A 15,629-nucleotide genomic window follows, 5' to 3' on the forward strand; every position below is an offset into this window, starting at 1 on the left:
AGGCAGGAGAATCGCTTGAATCCAGGAGGCGGAAGCTGCAGTGAGCCAAGATCGCACCACTGCACTTCAGCCTGGGTGATGGATCGAGACTCATTCTCAAAAAAAGAAAAGAAAAAACAGGCAACTGGAATGTCTGTGTCACAGGCATGGACGTTGTAGATGCTGTCAGATCACCCTACAGATGGGGCTGTTCCAGTTTACACACTTAACTAGCAGTGTCTGAAAGTTCCCATTCTCTCATATTCCTGTGGTATCAGCCAGGGCTCTCCAGAGAAACAGAACCAGTAAGATACATACACACAGAAAGATTTATTTTAAGGAATTAGCTTGCTGGATTTTGGGGTCTGGCAAGCCCAAAATCCTAACAAATGAGCAGTCTGGCAGCTGAGGCAAACGTTAATGTTGTGGCCAGCCTGGAGTCCGAAATTTGTAGGGCAGGGCAGCAGGCTGGAAGCTCAGGCGGGATTCTTGTGTTATAGTCTTAAGGCAGAATGCCTTCCTCAGGAAACCTCCATTTTCGCTCTTTAGGCCTTCAACTGATTGGATGAGGACCACCCACAATACAGGGGTGATCTTTTACTTCAAGTCAACTGATTATAAAGGTAGTCACGTCTATAAAATACCTTCACAGCAATGTCTAGGCTAATGTTTGACAAAACAGCTGGGTAAGAGAGCCTGGCCAAATTGGCACATAAAATGAATCATCATGCCTGCCATCGCTTGGTATTGTCATAAACTGTTCACTGTTTGACCAGTGAGAAACATGTCAGCATTCCAGGGCTTATTCTCAGTATCAGCTATTGGCTGTAGCCAGGTGACAGCTGAGCTGGTTGTTCCCCTCCACCCTCCTCTGCCCTCACCTGGGATCCCTCACCCTCTGGCTTCAGCCAATGAGAAGCACTGCAGATGGGAGCACAAGACAGCAGTGGAGTGTCAGTTCCCTGCTCCTCGCTGCCTCAGCACCACACCTGTGGCACTTGCTTAATTCCTCCAAGGCTCCAGATCTTCCGGGGCTCCCATACCACTGTTGCCTCCTGTTGCCTCTTCTGCCCTCGCTTCTCTGTGCCGCCCCTCTCTGGGTGCTGGTTTCCTTAAGTCTGCTGGCATCTCTGTCAATAACACCTTTGTTAGAGGCACTCCGAGTTAAGTTGGTTCTGTTTTCCTGCAGAGACCCTGACTGATAACCACAGTGGCCCCAGCTGGGGACCTAGAAGGTTAGTGGTAGAAGGGAAGAGGGTAAAAGTGGGTGGAAAGTGTAGGCTCACTTGGTGGAGATTCAGTGCAGACCTCCATGGAGAAGGGTTGGATCTCAGGAGCTCTCAGTGGAGCCAGGGAAAGACAGTCACAAGGGTGGTGTCCACATGCCCCTGGGGGGCGACTATCTCACCAGCCCTGGCTCCTGTGACAAGGTCCTGATTCCTAAGCAGGGAGAGGCAGGATGAGAGGCAGCTCCCTCCCCTCCTACATCACAGAAAGCAGAAGCCTCAAGAGGAGAAGCCTCTTCACCACTCCCTGGCCTACGCTGCCACCCACCTTCCCAGTTCCCCTCCTGTCCTCATGGAGATGTGTCTTTTCTCCCCGCTCCTCCGGACCTCCCTCTCTGGGGCAAGTGATCCCCTCTTCCTCTAGCATCGCCCCCTTTCCTGCTTCCTTCCCAGTGGCCCTGGAGAATTCGCATTCTTTCTCATCTTAAGAACAAAATAAAAAACACCTCAAAACCAGGTCCCTCTCCACCTCTGCCCTATTTCTCCCTGCTCCTTCACAGACCAACTTTTTGCCAGCATCCTCCTCCCCAGCACTTTCCAACCCTGGAATCGCTACTCAAGGCTACGCAGCAATCAGCTAGGATGTGTGTCACAAGTCGTCTGTTACTGAAATGGCTGGACTATTTTCACCGAAGTCAGGGCAGATTCCAGGTCCTTCCCATGTGAATATCACCACCCTCGTGGCTCCTGCTTTTGTGCCTTCACACTCAGTCCTTGTCTATACACTGATACCATGGGGATCAGTGCCCTTTGCAGCTGCAAAGGGAAGTACAGGAGGTAGGACATTTTGATTGGCAGAGATGTCCAGCAACAGGACAGATAGCCCAACAGGCCAGGAGCACCTGTCACTGCGTTGACTGAGCAGAAACAACGAAGCTGGCTGACTCCAACTGGGGTTCTGGGCTGAGGTCTGGTCTTTGATGGGGAGCAGGGACTAGAAGACTCAGTGGTGGTCTGAAACTAAAATTCAACATCTCCATCTTGCCTAGACCTGGGGCCCTCCCCTGTGCATTCCCCAGCCATGGATGAGCACTCCTGTGAAAAGATCTCTCCAGGGTCTTGCAGGCAGAGGTGCAAGAGTCAGGGTCACACACCCCTGTGACCACAAGAGGGCGCGCAGGGCCTAGACTTGCCCTGAGCGTGCAAGTGGATTGGGAAGGTTACCTGGGGTGAGGTGGGTCCGGGCAGCCAGGAAAGGGCTGGCTGAGGCAGAGGCTGAGGCTGGGCTCTGTCGAAGGTGCAGTTAGAAAGATCCAGCTCAGGCCCAATGCCGGCCTCAAAGTCAAAAAAGTAGATTGGAAGCAGAGTTGCTGTTATGTTGTCTTTAAATTAAATATATGTTGCTATTATCCATGATTCTGAACTTGTAAGTGCAAAATGGACAATGAATGTGTGTGTACTGCCCCCCAACATGGGTGAAGGCTGGGTATGGGGAGATGTCCCTTGGTCAAGGGCAGGGGGTATTCAGCATTAGAGACATCAGAACAGAGAATAGCTCTGTATCCTGACTCTGGTGTCCTCTACCCATCCCCTCCCCAGACACAGTTACCTTATCCTGGTTCCCAAGACACCTTTCACTGTGTCACCCTGACACGAACCCCACCTCCACCAAAAGCCTCCCGACAATGATGCCCTCAGATGTACTTTGACATATGATTTAAAACAGGCCTGGAAGTCCTTCCTAGCCTCTCCCTTGCTCCCATCTGCTTTTATGGGGAATCTGAGTTTGGATCCATTGTCTTTGATCACCCCAAGGCAAGGAGCTGACCCTCTCCTGTACCCCCACGCTCTGGGCCCTATGGCCCATCTGGCAGAAGGAAAGGGCTAGAAGGGACTTGTTCCTTGGTGGCCTTCCAGGATGCCTCACTCTCCACTCTTCTCCTAGCCCTGACAACTCAATCCAGCTGACAGGACAGGAAATGGGAGTGAGCCCAGGGTCTACAGCCAAGAAGTTCCCTTTTCCCTGCTGAGGTGGAGATGGGGCTCGGGCCCACCCCACGCAGTACCCTTTCCAGGGCTGTGCACCATTTCCACCCGCTGTGTCTGGAAGGGAGGCTTGACTCTTAGAGCTTTCTGTCCTTGAAACAAAAGAAGCTGATGATATGTTCAAATAGAAATGAAGCCTGGGGCGCTTGTGACTCCCTAAAGGTGCAGCTAAGGGGGTTAGATGTCACTCCAGGAGGCCCCGGAGGACCTGGGGAGGGGTCAGAGTTGATGACAGTTTCAAAACCACAGCATCCCGGAATAAGCCTTCTGCTACTCTGAAAAAAGTCCTCCAGCTGTTGAAAGAGGTGGGGTAAGGGAGGGAGGGAGGGATGATTTGCATTTAATTTGCATTTCATTTACATATAGTTCTTTTGATGTCCAAAGGCACAGAAATTTCCTGTCCTGGCTTCTTTTTCCCTTTCTTTCTTCTGTTCCTTTCTAACCTCCAGGCAAACCCCTATCTGTCTCTCTCCCCCACAGCTTTTCCTCTCCTAAGGTAAACAGGAACACGGAGTATCAGGCTCAGGGGGGTTGGCAGTTTCTGTTTTAGTTTTCTTTAGCCCGAAGCTCAAAAAGGTGGTTTCATGCTCAAAAACTGCTAAAAGAATGAGGGATAAAGGAGTTGTCTACGTTCCTCTTCTACCTCACGTAACTGTGAACGATCAGTGAGCAAGTCTGAGGGAGAAGGAATAAAGATTGCCCAGCCTTGCTCTTCACCGTGATACACACGTGGGACTTACAGGGCACATGAGAGAAAAGCAGGGAGAAGTAGAAGGGTCTCTGCTGAGCCGTGTATTTGTTCTGTTCTCTGGGGTAAGTCTCCCTCGTTGTGGGCCTCAGGTCCCTTCAATGAGGGGTTGAATGATATCTAGTTTCTTTCTATCTCGGTATCTGATAAGAGAAGGGAAAGCTCAGATTCAGAAACTGGAGGGCAGGACTAAAATCCTGGCTTTGGGGTCAGCAGCCCTGGGTCTAAATACCAACTCTGTAGTCTACTAGCTGCGTTTACTTCTCTGAACCTCAGTTTTCTCATCTGTAACGCAGGGCTAATAATTGTACCTTCCATCTAAAGTGGCACTGACTAAAATCAGGTGGCGTATGTTCAGCATGGAGCACAGTTCTTGGCGTGTTGGAAGCACTCAATCTATATTCATTGAGTGAATGAGTAAATGAATGAATATGAGGGAGTATCTGCTATCCTCTCCCCACCCAGCCCCTTCTGCCCCATTCATCCTGCTACCTCCACACTCCAAGTTTGGAACCCAAAGCTGTGCCTCCAACTGTGAACCTCCAAGGTCCTATCTGTGCCTCAGTTCCCACCCCAATCCCCACAAGAACTCCATCTCCCCATTCCCCTCAGAACCCCAGAATCCTAGGCTGCTGGAGACAGAAGGCCCTTTGAAATTATCAAATATGGGCCTCTCTGACTTTTGGAAAACTAAAGCCCAGAGAAGAAATGTGACTTTGCACATGAAAAAGGGCAACAGGCCCCAGATAAGGTGGTCAGAGAATGAGACCCTCGGTGCACATGGCCATGCAAATAATATGCAAATAGAGATATGGAAATCACAAGCACACGGGTATATAAGTTGTGTGCAGGCATTTTTCCAGAATGGTGGCAGGTGAGTGCAGTTGTAGGTAAGAAATGGACTTCAGGGAAGGGGCCAAACCTGAAGTTGGGGAGGAGAAGAAAAGGCCAGAAGAGGATGGGAGTTGGGGGAGGGTTGAATTGGAAGAAACAGAGGCTGAGAGTGTCCTGAGAGGGACCCCCTTGGGCCTCCAATAAGCCCTTGCTGGTCTCTTTCCTCACCCAGAAGAAACAAGAAAAAGTGCCAGGCGCGGTGGCTCACGCCTGTAATCCCAGCACTTTGGGAGGCCGAGGCAGGTGGACCTGAGGTCAGGAGTTTGAGACCAGCCTGACCAACATGGAGAAACCCCATCTCTACAAAAAATACAAAATTAGCCAGGCATGGTGGCGCATGCCTGTAATCCCAGCTACTCAGGAGGCTGAGGCAGGAGAATCGCTTGAACCCAGGATGCGGAGGTTGCCGTGAGCCGAGATGGCGCCATTGCACTCCAGCCTGGGCAACAAGGTAGAAACGCCATCTCAAGAAAAAAACAAACAAACAAACAAAAAAAACAAGAAGAACTTTCTCTCCTCCCTTCTTTTCGGGAGCGTGGGGAGGGGAGGTCCATGTGACTGGGGAGGGTGGTGTATGTGGACCTGAGGAAGCACTTAAGTGCTTCCTATTCCTCTGGGGCCACTGTAGCACCCACAGAACACTTTCTGATACCTGTTGTGTGCCCAGCCCTGTTCTAGGTGCTGGGGTGGGGGCAATAGAATGAAGCAATTGATCAGTTACCAACCAGGAGGTAAGCTAAGAAAAGGCCCTCAGAACCTGCCACGAAGGCTGTTAAGAACATGGAACTTAGGCTGGGCGTGGTGGCTCACACGTGTCATCCCAGCACTTTGGGAGGCTGAGGGGGGCGGATCACAAGTTCAGGAGATCGAGACCATCCTGGCCAACATGGTGAAACCCCGTCTCTCCTAAAAACACAAAAATTAGCTGGGTGTAGTGGCACACGCTTGTAGTCTCAGCCACTCGGGAGGCTGAGGAGAATCGCTTGAACCCAGGAGGCGGAGGTTGCAGTGAGCTGAGATCACACCACTGCACTCCAGCCTGGCAACAGAGCAAGACTCCGTCTAAAAAAAAAAAAAAAAGAACATGGAACTTAAACTCTCTGAGCCTCGTTTTCCCCATCTATAAAATGGCAATAATCATAGTACAATGTACAGGTTTTGAGGACTAAACAAGAACTAAAGGCACGAAAGATGCCTTTCAAGTGTTGGTCACCCCAATGCTTGGTACACAGTGAAGGCACACGAAATGCTGGGTGTTATCGTGGGCATGACTGGAGTGCACGGTGGGATGGGCATGCCAGGGGGAAAGGACACTGTAAACAAGGTGTAGAGGCAGGAAAGCCCAAAGCCTGTTCTGTGCTCAGGAAGTAGCCCATGGGACTAAGGTGAAGACATGTTCATGAGGAGTCCTGTCTGGGAGGGAAAGCGAGGCCCTGCCCTCCTGTCTGCACACAGCTTTCTGGGCTTCCATGCAGGCCATCCCGTGGTGATGAGAAAGGGGTGAGCCTATGATGGGTGCTGCAAAGAGCACTGGAGTGGGAGTCCAGAGACCTGATTCCAGCCAGGCTCTGTCACTAGGGAAGTGTGCACCTTTGAGCAAGCCACTTCCTAGCTCTGGAAGGTGGCTGTCACCAAAAGCCTGGGCACTGGTAACTTCCACATCCATCCTCTCATAGAGACTCACAGCAACCTGGGACCTGGGGCAGGAGACTGGGAGGGGCAAGCAGGAAGCAGTTGTGTGCACCTGGAAACTCTCCTAATAATAAGCTGCATCCCATCTAAATCCCACAATGAGGATGCCATGGGGGCTAGGTGAGCTTGGTCACCTGTTCAGCCCCATAGAGAACCCGATTAGCACCTGCCCTGTTTTACAGATGAGTTAAATGAGCTCAGGGAGGTGAAGAACCTTGTCCCAGCCACACTGCTGGTAAGCGGTTGAGAGGTGAGATTCCAAAACTGAATTCTTTCCAGCAGACCCCCGCGACTTCTCCAAACACTCCAACTCCTTGCAACGCTTACACTTCGGGATCTACCCAGAAGGAAGCTCGGGCTCAGGCTGGAGAACCCGCCAGGGCTTCCTAAAAAGAGCAAGCAGGACCAGGAGTTGGCGCCACTCCGGGCGCGGTGAGAAGGTGCTGCCAGGCCGGGTTGGAGCAGGCAGGTGTTCCGCGGGATCGAGACCCGCCCCGGCAGCACCCCCGGCCCCCTCCCCAGGTCCCCAGCTCCATGTATGCAAATCGCTGCTTTGCATGGGCCCGGGGCCAGGCGCGGGGCTCCTGCCAGGGGGCGTGGCCGGCGGCCCCCGCCCCGCGCCGCGTGCTCACCTGGGGAGTGTGGCAATCCCGGCGGCGCCGAGTGTTGCCCGGGCCGGAGCAGCGGAGCGCGCGACAGTGGCGGCGACGGCTCCGGCAGCGGCTCCCGCGGCGGCGGCGGCCGGGGGCTGGAGGAAGGAGACCCTGGCTTCGCAGGGGGCCCGGCTGGGGCAGACGCGAGGGGCCTGGGGGGGCGCTGGCTTTGGCCCCGCCTGGGGCAGGATGGTGAATCTGGAGTCCATGCACACAGGTGAGGGGCGGAGGGAATGAGCTCTGACAGGTGTCACTGCGTGCGGGCAGGGGTGAAGGAGAGGGACAATGTTCTGGTTGGGGAGGGGGGCTTGTTTCCCAGCGGCCAGGAGAGGGCGATGTGGATAGCGGGTTGTCCTGCGGCGGGCGCCGGTCAGTATTTGGGGACTAAAGGGAGGGGATCTGAGATAAGAAACCCTGGAAAAGAATGAGGGTGGGGGCTGGTGGAGGGCGGGAGGGCTTCGAAGCCCCCGGTCTGGGGAGTGGCAGTTGTATGGGACGTGGGTGTGCTGAACTGTCATAGTCTCAGGAGGTTGCAGGGATGGGTGGATCACTCACTCAGCCAGGGGTGTGGACCTGGGAGTGCATAAGTGAGGGAAATGTGTATGTCCACGTGCTGTGTGCTGGTGTCCCGGCATATGTGTGAAATGGAGGCAAAGCGGACATTTAGGTGGTTGGGGGGCTTAGGAGAAGTGGGTGAGGTGGGGCAATTACAGAGGTGCCCCTGGGGCAGGGGCCATGCCCCCATGTGTTTGAGAGGGGATGGTGACAGGCACATCCTCTGGGTTCCATGTCCCATGCCTTCCTTCCCTAAGGGGTGGAAACCTAGGAGATGCAAATGCTTTGCCGGGAGTCAGGCTTCCCTGCATGAATGAATGAGAGGTGGGCATGGAGGGAACCCAGCCCCTCCATTCACCTTGCTGTTCCTCCTTCCACAGCTGGACTAAGGCAGGAGCTGCCAGGCAGCTGGGTTGGGCTTGGCTTGGGGCTTCGTGTTAGGGTGGGCCTTCTGGAGGTCATAGGGCCTGAGCAAAGAACAGGTGAAGAAAGCAGTACCTGACCTGGCCATTTCTAACCTAGCAACTTACTCTCAAAGTGGGCAGGACCCAGTGATCTTTCTTTAGGATTTCGGGGCTGTTGATGGGAATGTTGTTACCTGGTCTCCTTTCTGGGAGAGTAGGGAGGGGACCCACCCCAAGAAGCAGGGCAGGCCCGAGGCCTACCCAGCCTGGAAACAAGCGTCAGTGAGTGCCTGGAGGGAGGGGACCGGGAGTGCCCAGTTCCCCAGATGCTGTTTCCTGGCAGGGCTGAGTGAGAGGCAGGCTGGCAGTGAGATGTTGGCGCTGAGTGGCTCCCCAGGACGTACCAGAAGGGCTAGGTGAGGTGGAAGAAACCATCCAACTGAGTGTCATCCAGAGTCTGAGGAAAGTCTGTTTCTAGACTGGGCATACCTGGGGCAGATCCCCAGGTAGGTGCTCTCCCCTTCACTGCCCGCAGAGAAGGCCAGGGTTTGAATGGGAGCAAGGCTCTTCAGAAAGGTGGGCTTAGCAGTGGATGGGAAGTTTTTTAGCACCAAGATCACAGACTTCCTGGGTGTTTCCCACCTCCTTGTCTACTGGAGGCTCCCATTCTGCAGAAGTGGGAGGGGGTGGGACAGTTGGGACCCAGCAGGGAGGCAGCCTGGGGCCTCAGAGGATACGGCAGAGAGGAGAGAGCAGAGAGCACCAGAGGATGAGCTTGAGAGAGGGCCAAGCCCTCCATGCCTTCCCCAGGAGTGAGCTCCTGGCTGGTGCTTCTCAGAAGCCCAGACACCTTCTCCACCCTGTCCCTGGGAGCAGGGATTCCCGACACATGGGGGGAGACTGAGCTAAACCCCAGGTGGGGTGACTTCTCAGGGCGGGGTCTCCATGTACCTGGGGGTAGATTCCCCAATTCATCTCTCTCCATTTGCCTGCTCCCTCCCCAGCCCATTCCCCCCTCAGGGCTACCTGGCCTCCCTGTGCAGTTTCTGGGTCTTGGCCCCTCTGTAGTGTCTGAGGGTTCCCCTTCAATGGCACCTCCAGAGGTCTCTGAGTTTGGGACTTTCTGTCCCTTCTTTCTGACTGGGTCTCTATTAGAGGGCTCTCTTTGCTGGGTCCTCCTGGTGGCCTTTACTGTTCAAGATCTTCTTTGTAGGGTCTTCCAGTGCACACCCTGCTGTGGGGTCTGTGAAGGAGGATCGCTCTTCCCTCTATGGAATATCTCATTATGGGTCCCTCTCTAGGGTCCCTTAGTCCAGGATCCTCTTTGGGTAATGTGGTCTCTTTTGAGTCCCATTTTCCCTGCCAAGTAATCCTGTATCCTACTGATCTTCCTGTATCCAACTGATCTTCCTGTATCCTACTGATCTTTCCTGTATCTTACTGATCTTGATAAATAGTACTTCTGTGAATTCCCAGGGCTGGGTCCTTGGGGTCTCCTCCTTAATTGACTTACTGGAGGAGTTTGGATGGGGGAAGGAGGAGGAACAGGCGCACACAAACTAGAGCATAGGCTTGCTCCCGGGTCCCCCACTCCAAGGGCTCCACTTGCACTGGGGCCAGCCAGAGTTAGCCCCATTGTCTTGCTCTGATAACCTGGTTACGAGCCATGATTCAGGTCTGCCTGGAGCCTTCGCACCTTGTACTTTATAGAGCATCTCTCACCTGGAAGCACAAAGACCTGAGCAGGCAGAAGGTCACTAGACACAGGGGCTCTGCAGCAAGGAGGGGCTCCCTGCTCCCTGACTAAAAACAGGCAGAGAAGTAGACCCCAGGCAGCCAGCTAGGGAGGCAGATAAGAAACAAAGGAAAACAGTGGGAAGCCAGCTGGCGGGGGCACGCCTGGTTTGCCCCAGGAGTCTCTTTCTCTGCCCTTCTCCTCACTGTGAGCTTTTCCCCACCAAGGTTGGGAAAGAGGAGCTGAGTCTCACAGACGGGTGCCAGTTGGAGCTCAGGAATAGCATTTGGGTTGGAAGGCCTGATGATGGGACTAAGAAAAAATGAGAGAAGTCTCCTCTGGTGGAGAGTTGGAGCCTTGGCTGGCTCAGAAGTGGGGCTGGTGGGTCCTTCGAAGTCTCCCAGTAGAAGCGGCGCCATCAGCAGGTATGTGAGAGAAGAGCCAGAGGGAGCTCCCGTCCTTCCAAGGACATGAAGATGGACGCTAGGAGGGAGGGCTGTGGCTTCTGCTTTCCCAGAGTAGCCTGGCCCCAGGAGGTCCAGGACCCTCAGCCTGCAGCCTGGGGGGGTGGTGCTGCCTCTCGAGCTTTCCTCCCTGGGGTTCACAGATGTCTAAGGAGGGGCCGCTCCTGGTCAAGCCAACACTAACTTCAGGGTGTGATGGTGCTGAGTGGGGCAGCCGAGGGTCTGCAGCTAGTGTCTGGGCTCTTACACAGAGCAGCTGAGCCTCCCCAGGGAAGGGAGTGATGGCAAGGAGTCTACTCAGTCTCTGGCTGAGATAACACAGAGGAGCCTGGCCCCACCCCACACCTCTCTCTCTCACCCATGGCAAGTGCTGTCTGACAGGTGAAGGGTTACAGCGTCTCAGGGAGTTTCGGTGTTGGCCCATTTTTAGGCTGAGACCCAAAAGCTCGTCCCACCCATCAGCCTCAGCCTCCTACCCAACAGGAACAGGTTCTCAGTGTCTTAGCATCCTATGGGACTCAAGAAGAGGCTTGATAGGTCATCTCACCCTGCCCCTCCAATCCTGAAGTGCCACCTTGTTGCTCCCATAATGGATACATCAAATGAGTAGACATCATGGCAGATGAGGAGGGGTGGGGGTTGATGCCTTTAAAAGTTATTTTTAGACATGATTAAGACTAAATGTTAGGCTAACTTAAAGGATGAATGAGAGCTTCTGTGTGTATTTGATGAAGGTGATGTGGAGAATGGGTGTTGGAGGAGAATTTGGGTTCTCGGCTTGCGATTACAGTTTAGCTAAAGAATTACCTTCTTAAATGTCAGGAGTTTGAAATCAGTTGATTCAGAGACTCTGGTCATCATCCCAGCGTCACTGCCTCTTAACTTTTTCCTGTCCTCATGAACACTTTTTCTATGAAGTCAGAATTTGGAGAATCCTAATGGTTTCCCAGATAAAGGACAAATTACAATAGTGCTGAGACAGAAAACCAAAGCTATTCCTTGTAATGGGGCAAGGGGTTAATAGAGGGGCATGAGAAGAAGGCAGGAAGGGAAGGGGACTAGCACCTAAGCCTAAGTGTCTGTTTAATTAGTTCATTTATTAGGTGCTTACTTTGTGCCTGGAACTCCTTTCCTGGCAGTTTTCATTCAGTATTTCATTTAATCCTCACAAAAACCCTGGGAAGTGTGTATCATTATTCTCATTTTTAGGTGAGAAAATTCACATCCGAATATGTGGCTAGGGTCCCCCAGCTAGTTAGTGATGGCATTGAGATTAATCCAGGTTTGTCTGATGCCAAATCCCATGCTCTGAATCCTGGTGCTGATGAAGCAAATTGAAACCACCAGTGGGGGAGAACTTCCAGTGCATCTTTCCAGCAGTCTCTGACTCAGGGCCTCTTCTCAGCACTGTCGAAGAATCCCCACGGTGAAGTATGAGCTGAGCAGATCTGTGTTAGGCAATGCCCAGCTCCAGGGGGGATAGTACTTAATGGATGGGACAGGGGAGCCCGTTTCTCCATTGGAACAGAAGGCCAGTGGCAGCAGAGGCCCCTTGCAAATGTGTCTGTGTGGTCCATAGTAGTTATTCTTCATATTCATGCGTGGCAAACTATACAGAGAGTTTGAGACTGCAGCAGGACGGATCGAGGTTAGGCTCAAGAAATGCCTCCCTAAAGGCTGTGCACTAGGAGGTGGGGGGGGTGGTAAGGTTGCAGGTCTTCCTTAGAGCTCTGTGACCGACCACAAAGTGTAGTGTAGGTTGTCTGGGGAGGGTTCCATAGAGCTCTAAGTGTTTACCTTGGAGTCTTCCCTCAATTTGGCTGGTCTTGAAAATTCCTTAAACCACAGTGACTCCTTACTTTCTCCCCTTCTTCTGGGGTATTCTAGGCTCTAAATCTCTGGATCCCCCATCTATGTCTTGTTTGGCATCAAAGCTGCTACACTCCAGAGGTGTACACCTCGGCCGGAGCCGCACACGTTAGTCCTCACACACACAAAAAAGAAAAAGTAGGTTTTCTCCCCTCTTTCTCTGGGGCACAGGTCTACCCTTTTTCCTCATCCTGATCATCTCCAGACCTGGGCATCCAGACTGCCAACTGCCTGATTACCTGATGCAAATTAAGACTGCCTGCTTGACTGGGATTGGCTGGGGAGCCGAGTATGCAAATTTGCTCACCAAGACTTTATCTGGTTTGAAAGAGTTAAAGTGCTGCCCCAGAGAAGGGGGGTTTGGGGGTCAACATGATTTGAATAAAATATTCTTCTGTCTTTAAGGCTTCAGTCTTTGGGTGGTTTAATAAGGAGAGGAGCAGAGAGAGAGTGAGTTGGTTCAAAGTTGCCTCTTTTCTTCCCCCTGCTGACCCCAAGAGGAGACTTAGGGGCCTCCCACATAGGTGGTGGCAGCTATCTGTTAAGGGTAAATGTTTAATTTATTGAAATGAAGCAGGGCAGAGAGGCCAGACCAGCAGGGGCTGAGCCAGGGGCCTGGTGTAGGTATTCTCTTTCTGTGGGGCACTGACCCGCTGCCATCCCTTTCTCATTGAGCCAGTTGAAGGAGTAGGAGAGAAGGTAAAGCTCCCCAAAGGACAGGATCTCCAAGGACAACACAGGAGCTAGGACTTGATCCCCAGACAGTGGGCTGACCTCTGAGACCAGACAGAGAACCCAGGCAGGACCTGGGAAGAAAGGTGAGAAGGGCGAGCCTTGGTTTAAGGGCACTCTTACCTTCCAGGATGGGGTTATTAAGGGAAACAGAGCTGGGGAGGCAGGCGGGGAGGGATAATTCTTTCACTATTTAAAAATAAAATAAATTCCTCAGATCCCAAAGGAAACGAGTGTTGGAAATGGGAAATGTCCCCTCCACCCCCTTGTTAAATTTTTACCAACTGAGTCCTGGTGATAGAAGCAAGTGGCCATGAATGATGCAAAAGGTGAGAGACCCTGCAGTGGCACCGGGGAAAGGGGAAGAGAAAGGCAAGGAGAGGAGGCAAGCATGGGAGGAGGGGATCCGTGCCCTCAAGCTTATGAATATTCTAATGGTTGTATGTTCAGGAATCAGGAATTTGAAAGTCTGATGGTTGTTGTAATTACACATTCATCTTTGCTATTTAGTTAAAGCCATATATGTCATAGCAAGAAAAATTGTGACCTGTTATTAAAATCATTTGTGTTTTCCCTGCAGATATCAAGATGAGTGGGGATGTAGCCGATTCCACGGATGCTCGCAGCACTCTCAGCCAGGTGGAGCCAGGTAAGGGTCTTCTCTTCTACGGGATGGAGCAGGAATGAGGGGGGTGGGGGGAAGAGAGTTGTTGGGAATTCTTGAACAACTGGTATCTCTTCTTGCTTGGTCTTTCAGCCAACCAGACCCCTAAGCTAGGTCTTAGGAACTAAGAGAATTCCCTGAGGACATGGGATATGATTCTGGAGCCTTTGAACAGTGGATATTGGTCCACAGTGGAACGAAACCTCTGGAATTAGGCTAGGAAGAGACCAGATACTTAAAAACAGAACAAAACCAAAAAAGTTCAGGAGCAGCTGTGTTCCCAGCTGCTGTGACTGGCAGAGGCAGAACCTGTCTTTCTTAGATGGGGACCAGGGCCTTTTAGCCCCAGATACCTCGATAGTCCTACTCAAGGCACTAACCAAAGAGGCCTGTGTACAAATGTTTCTCTTCCAAATAATGTGCATGTGGGTGGCAAATAGGCTCAGAGAGGAAGGCTTGGTGCCTGGAGATGACTTTGCTTTGTAAAGAAGAGAAAGGGTGTCAGTAGTCGCAGCTAGTCAGCAGGCCAAGGTGGGAGGACTCCTTGAGCCTAGGAGTTTGAGGCTGGACCGTCTCAAAAAAAGGTGAGAGGAACAAAGAAGAATTAAAAAAGAAAGTTTCATAGCTCTCTATTTTTACCTCCATAGTTCAAGCCTTGCTTTGAAAGCTCCATATAATTAAAAAGAACTTAAAGATGAGTATATATTGTAACACCACCAAATAACTTTAATAGCATTCCAACCAGACCTCAATTAGTCTTTCATCTGGATCATTAGAGACATAGAAATTAGAAGTGGAAGAGAATCAATGTCCCCCAGAGCTAAAATCTTTTTCAAATCTTCTAGAGCAGTCTAGTTCCATTCTTGAAGCTATGAGATTTTTGTCAGGGACAAGATAATTGGGGGTCTTGGTGGGGAGGGCATCCACAGTATGCATTTGCCATAAACTTTTCTGCTCCCCAGTTTAATACTGAAACAGTGTTTCCTTGCACAGGTAGCAATACACATCAAACTACAATCTTTCTATTTTGCTTTGCTTATGTGCACAGGCAGCTAGACTAAGGAGAATGTGGGCCGGTCACACTCATGTTTCAATAGATTTAGCAGAGTATCTTTCACTAAGCGTCTGTGGAGAGGGGCACCTGTTCTTCCCAGTTGAGAAGAAGATTCCCTTTTATCTCAAAAACCTGAGCAAGACTTTAAACTCAGTTCAGCTACAGAGTGATAGATATAATCCCCACACTGACACCCTTCCCTAGAGAAAAATCAGCCCAGGAGCCATGATCCAGAGAAGCTGGATTGCCCTTTTCTGGAAGCAGGCTGGCTGGAGCCAACTCTGTTTACCCGGGGCCCATTGCCCAGGTGTGTGGGGACAGAGCTAAGAGAGTGTCCACATAGGAAGAAGACCACGCCTAACCAGCTTGCACTGGTGTTCTGTTACTGAGACCAAGTCAGGGTAACAGTGTTAGGAGTGAGAATGAGCCACATAGAACCCTGAAAGAGGAGCCAGGAAAGGGAGGGAGTTCAGATTCTGGTGGGGGTTAGGAAGGTTAGTGTGTTATGGTCAATATGAGCAAATTCTGGCTTCCTATCTGGGAGCTATATATAAAGTAGGTTAAGAGAGAAAGAATCCAGACATTGACTAAGACCTTCAGAATCTGTCTATTATCCAGGGATACCACCAATTCAATATATGACCTTAGACCAGCTACTTTGCCTCCCTAGGAGGTAGGAACGGATGAGCTTTGAAGAGTATGGATCTAGAATCAAACAGACCTGGGATAGAATTTGCAGCTCCACTGCTTACTGGCTGCATGACCTGAAAATTTATCCTTGTCCCTTTTGTAAAGGGGGAAAATTAATGCCCAACTTAGAGACTGGGTTGAGAGTTACTTGAGATGATGTCTCAAGCCCTTAGCACAGTGCTTGGCACATGGCAGCTGTGATCGTCATTAAGATTCTGGAATAT

General features: G+C 51.6%; 1 protein-coding gene across 3 annotated transcripts in view; it reads left to right on the top strand.

Annotated features, from left to right (window-relative positions):
* Positions 1 to 3,868: 3,868 nt before the first annotated feature.
* The window catches only part of POU2F3 (POU class 2 homeobox 3), an 84,138-nt gene continuing 72,377 nt past the window's right edge, over positions 3,869 to 15,629 (top strand). For 2 of the 3 annotated variants that reach the window (XM_063636626.1, XM_063636627.1), the window contains exons 1-2: positions 3,869 to 4,064; positions 13,578 to 13,646. In XM_063636626.1, the coding sequence (XP_063492696.1) occupies positions 13,586 to 13,646 (61 nt within the window). In that variant the 5' untranslated portion in view covers positions 3,869 to 4,064; positions 13,578 to 13,585. Of the gene's footprint in view, positions 4,065 to 7,223; positions 7,456 to 13,577; positions 13,647 to 15,629 lie in introns of those variants that run through there. The other variant, XM_055273495.2, reaches the window with a different exon arrangement.

This window comes from Symphalangus syndactylus, chromosome 3 (assembly GCF_028878055.3).
Source record: "Symphalangus syndactylus isolate Jambi chromosome 3, NHGRI_mSymSyn1-v2.1_pri, whole genome shotgun sequence".
Lineage (NCBI taxonomy): Eukaryota > Metazoa > Chordata > Mammalia > Primates > Hylobatidae > Symphalangus > Symphalangus syndactylus.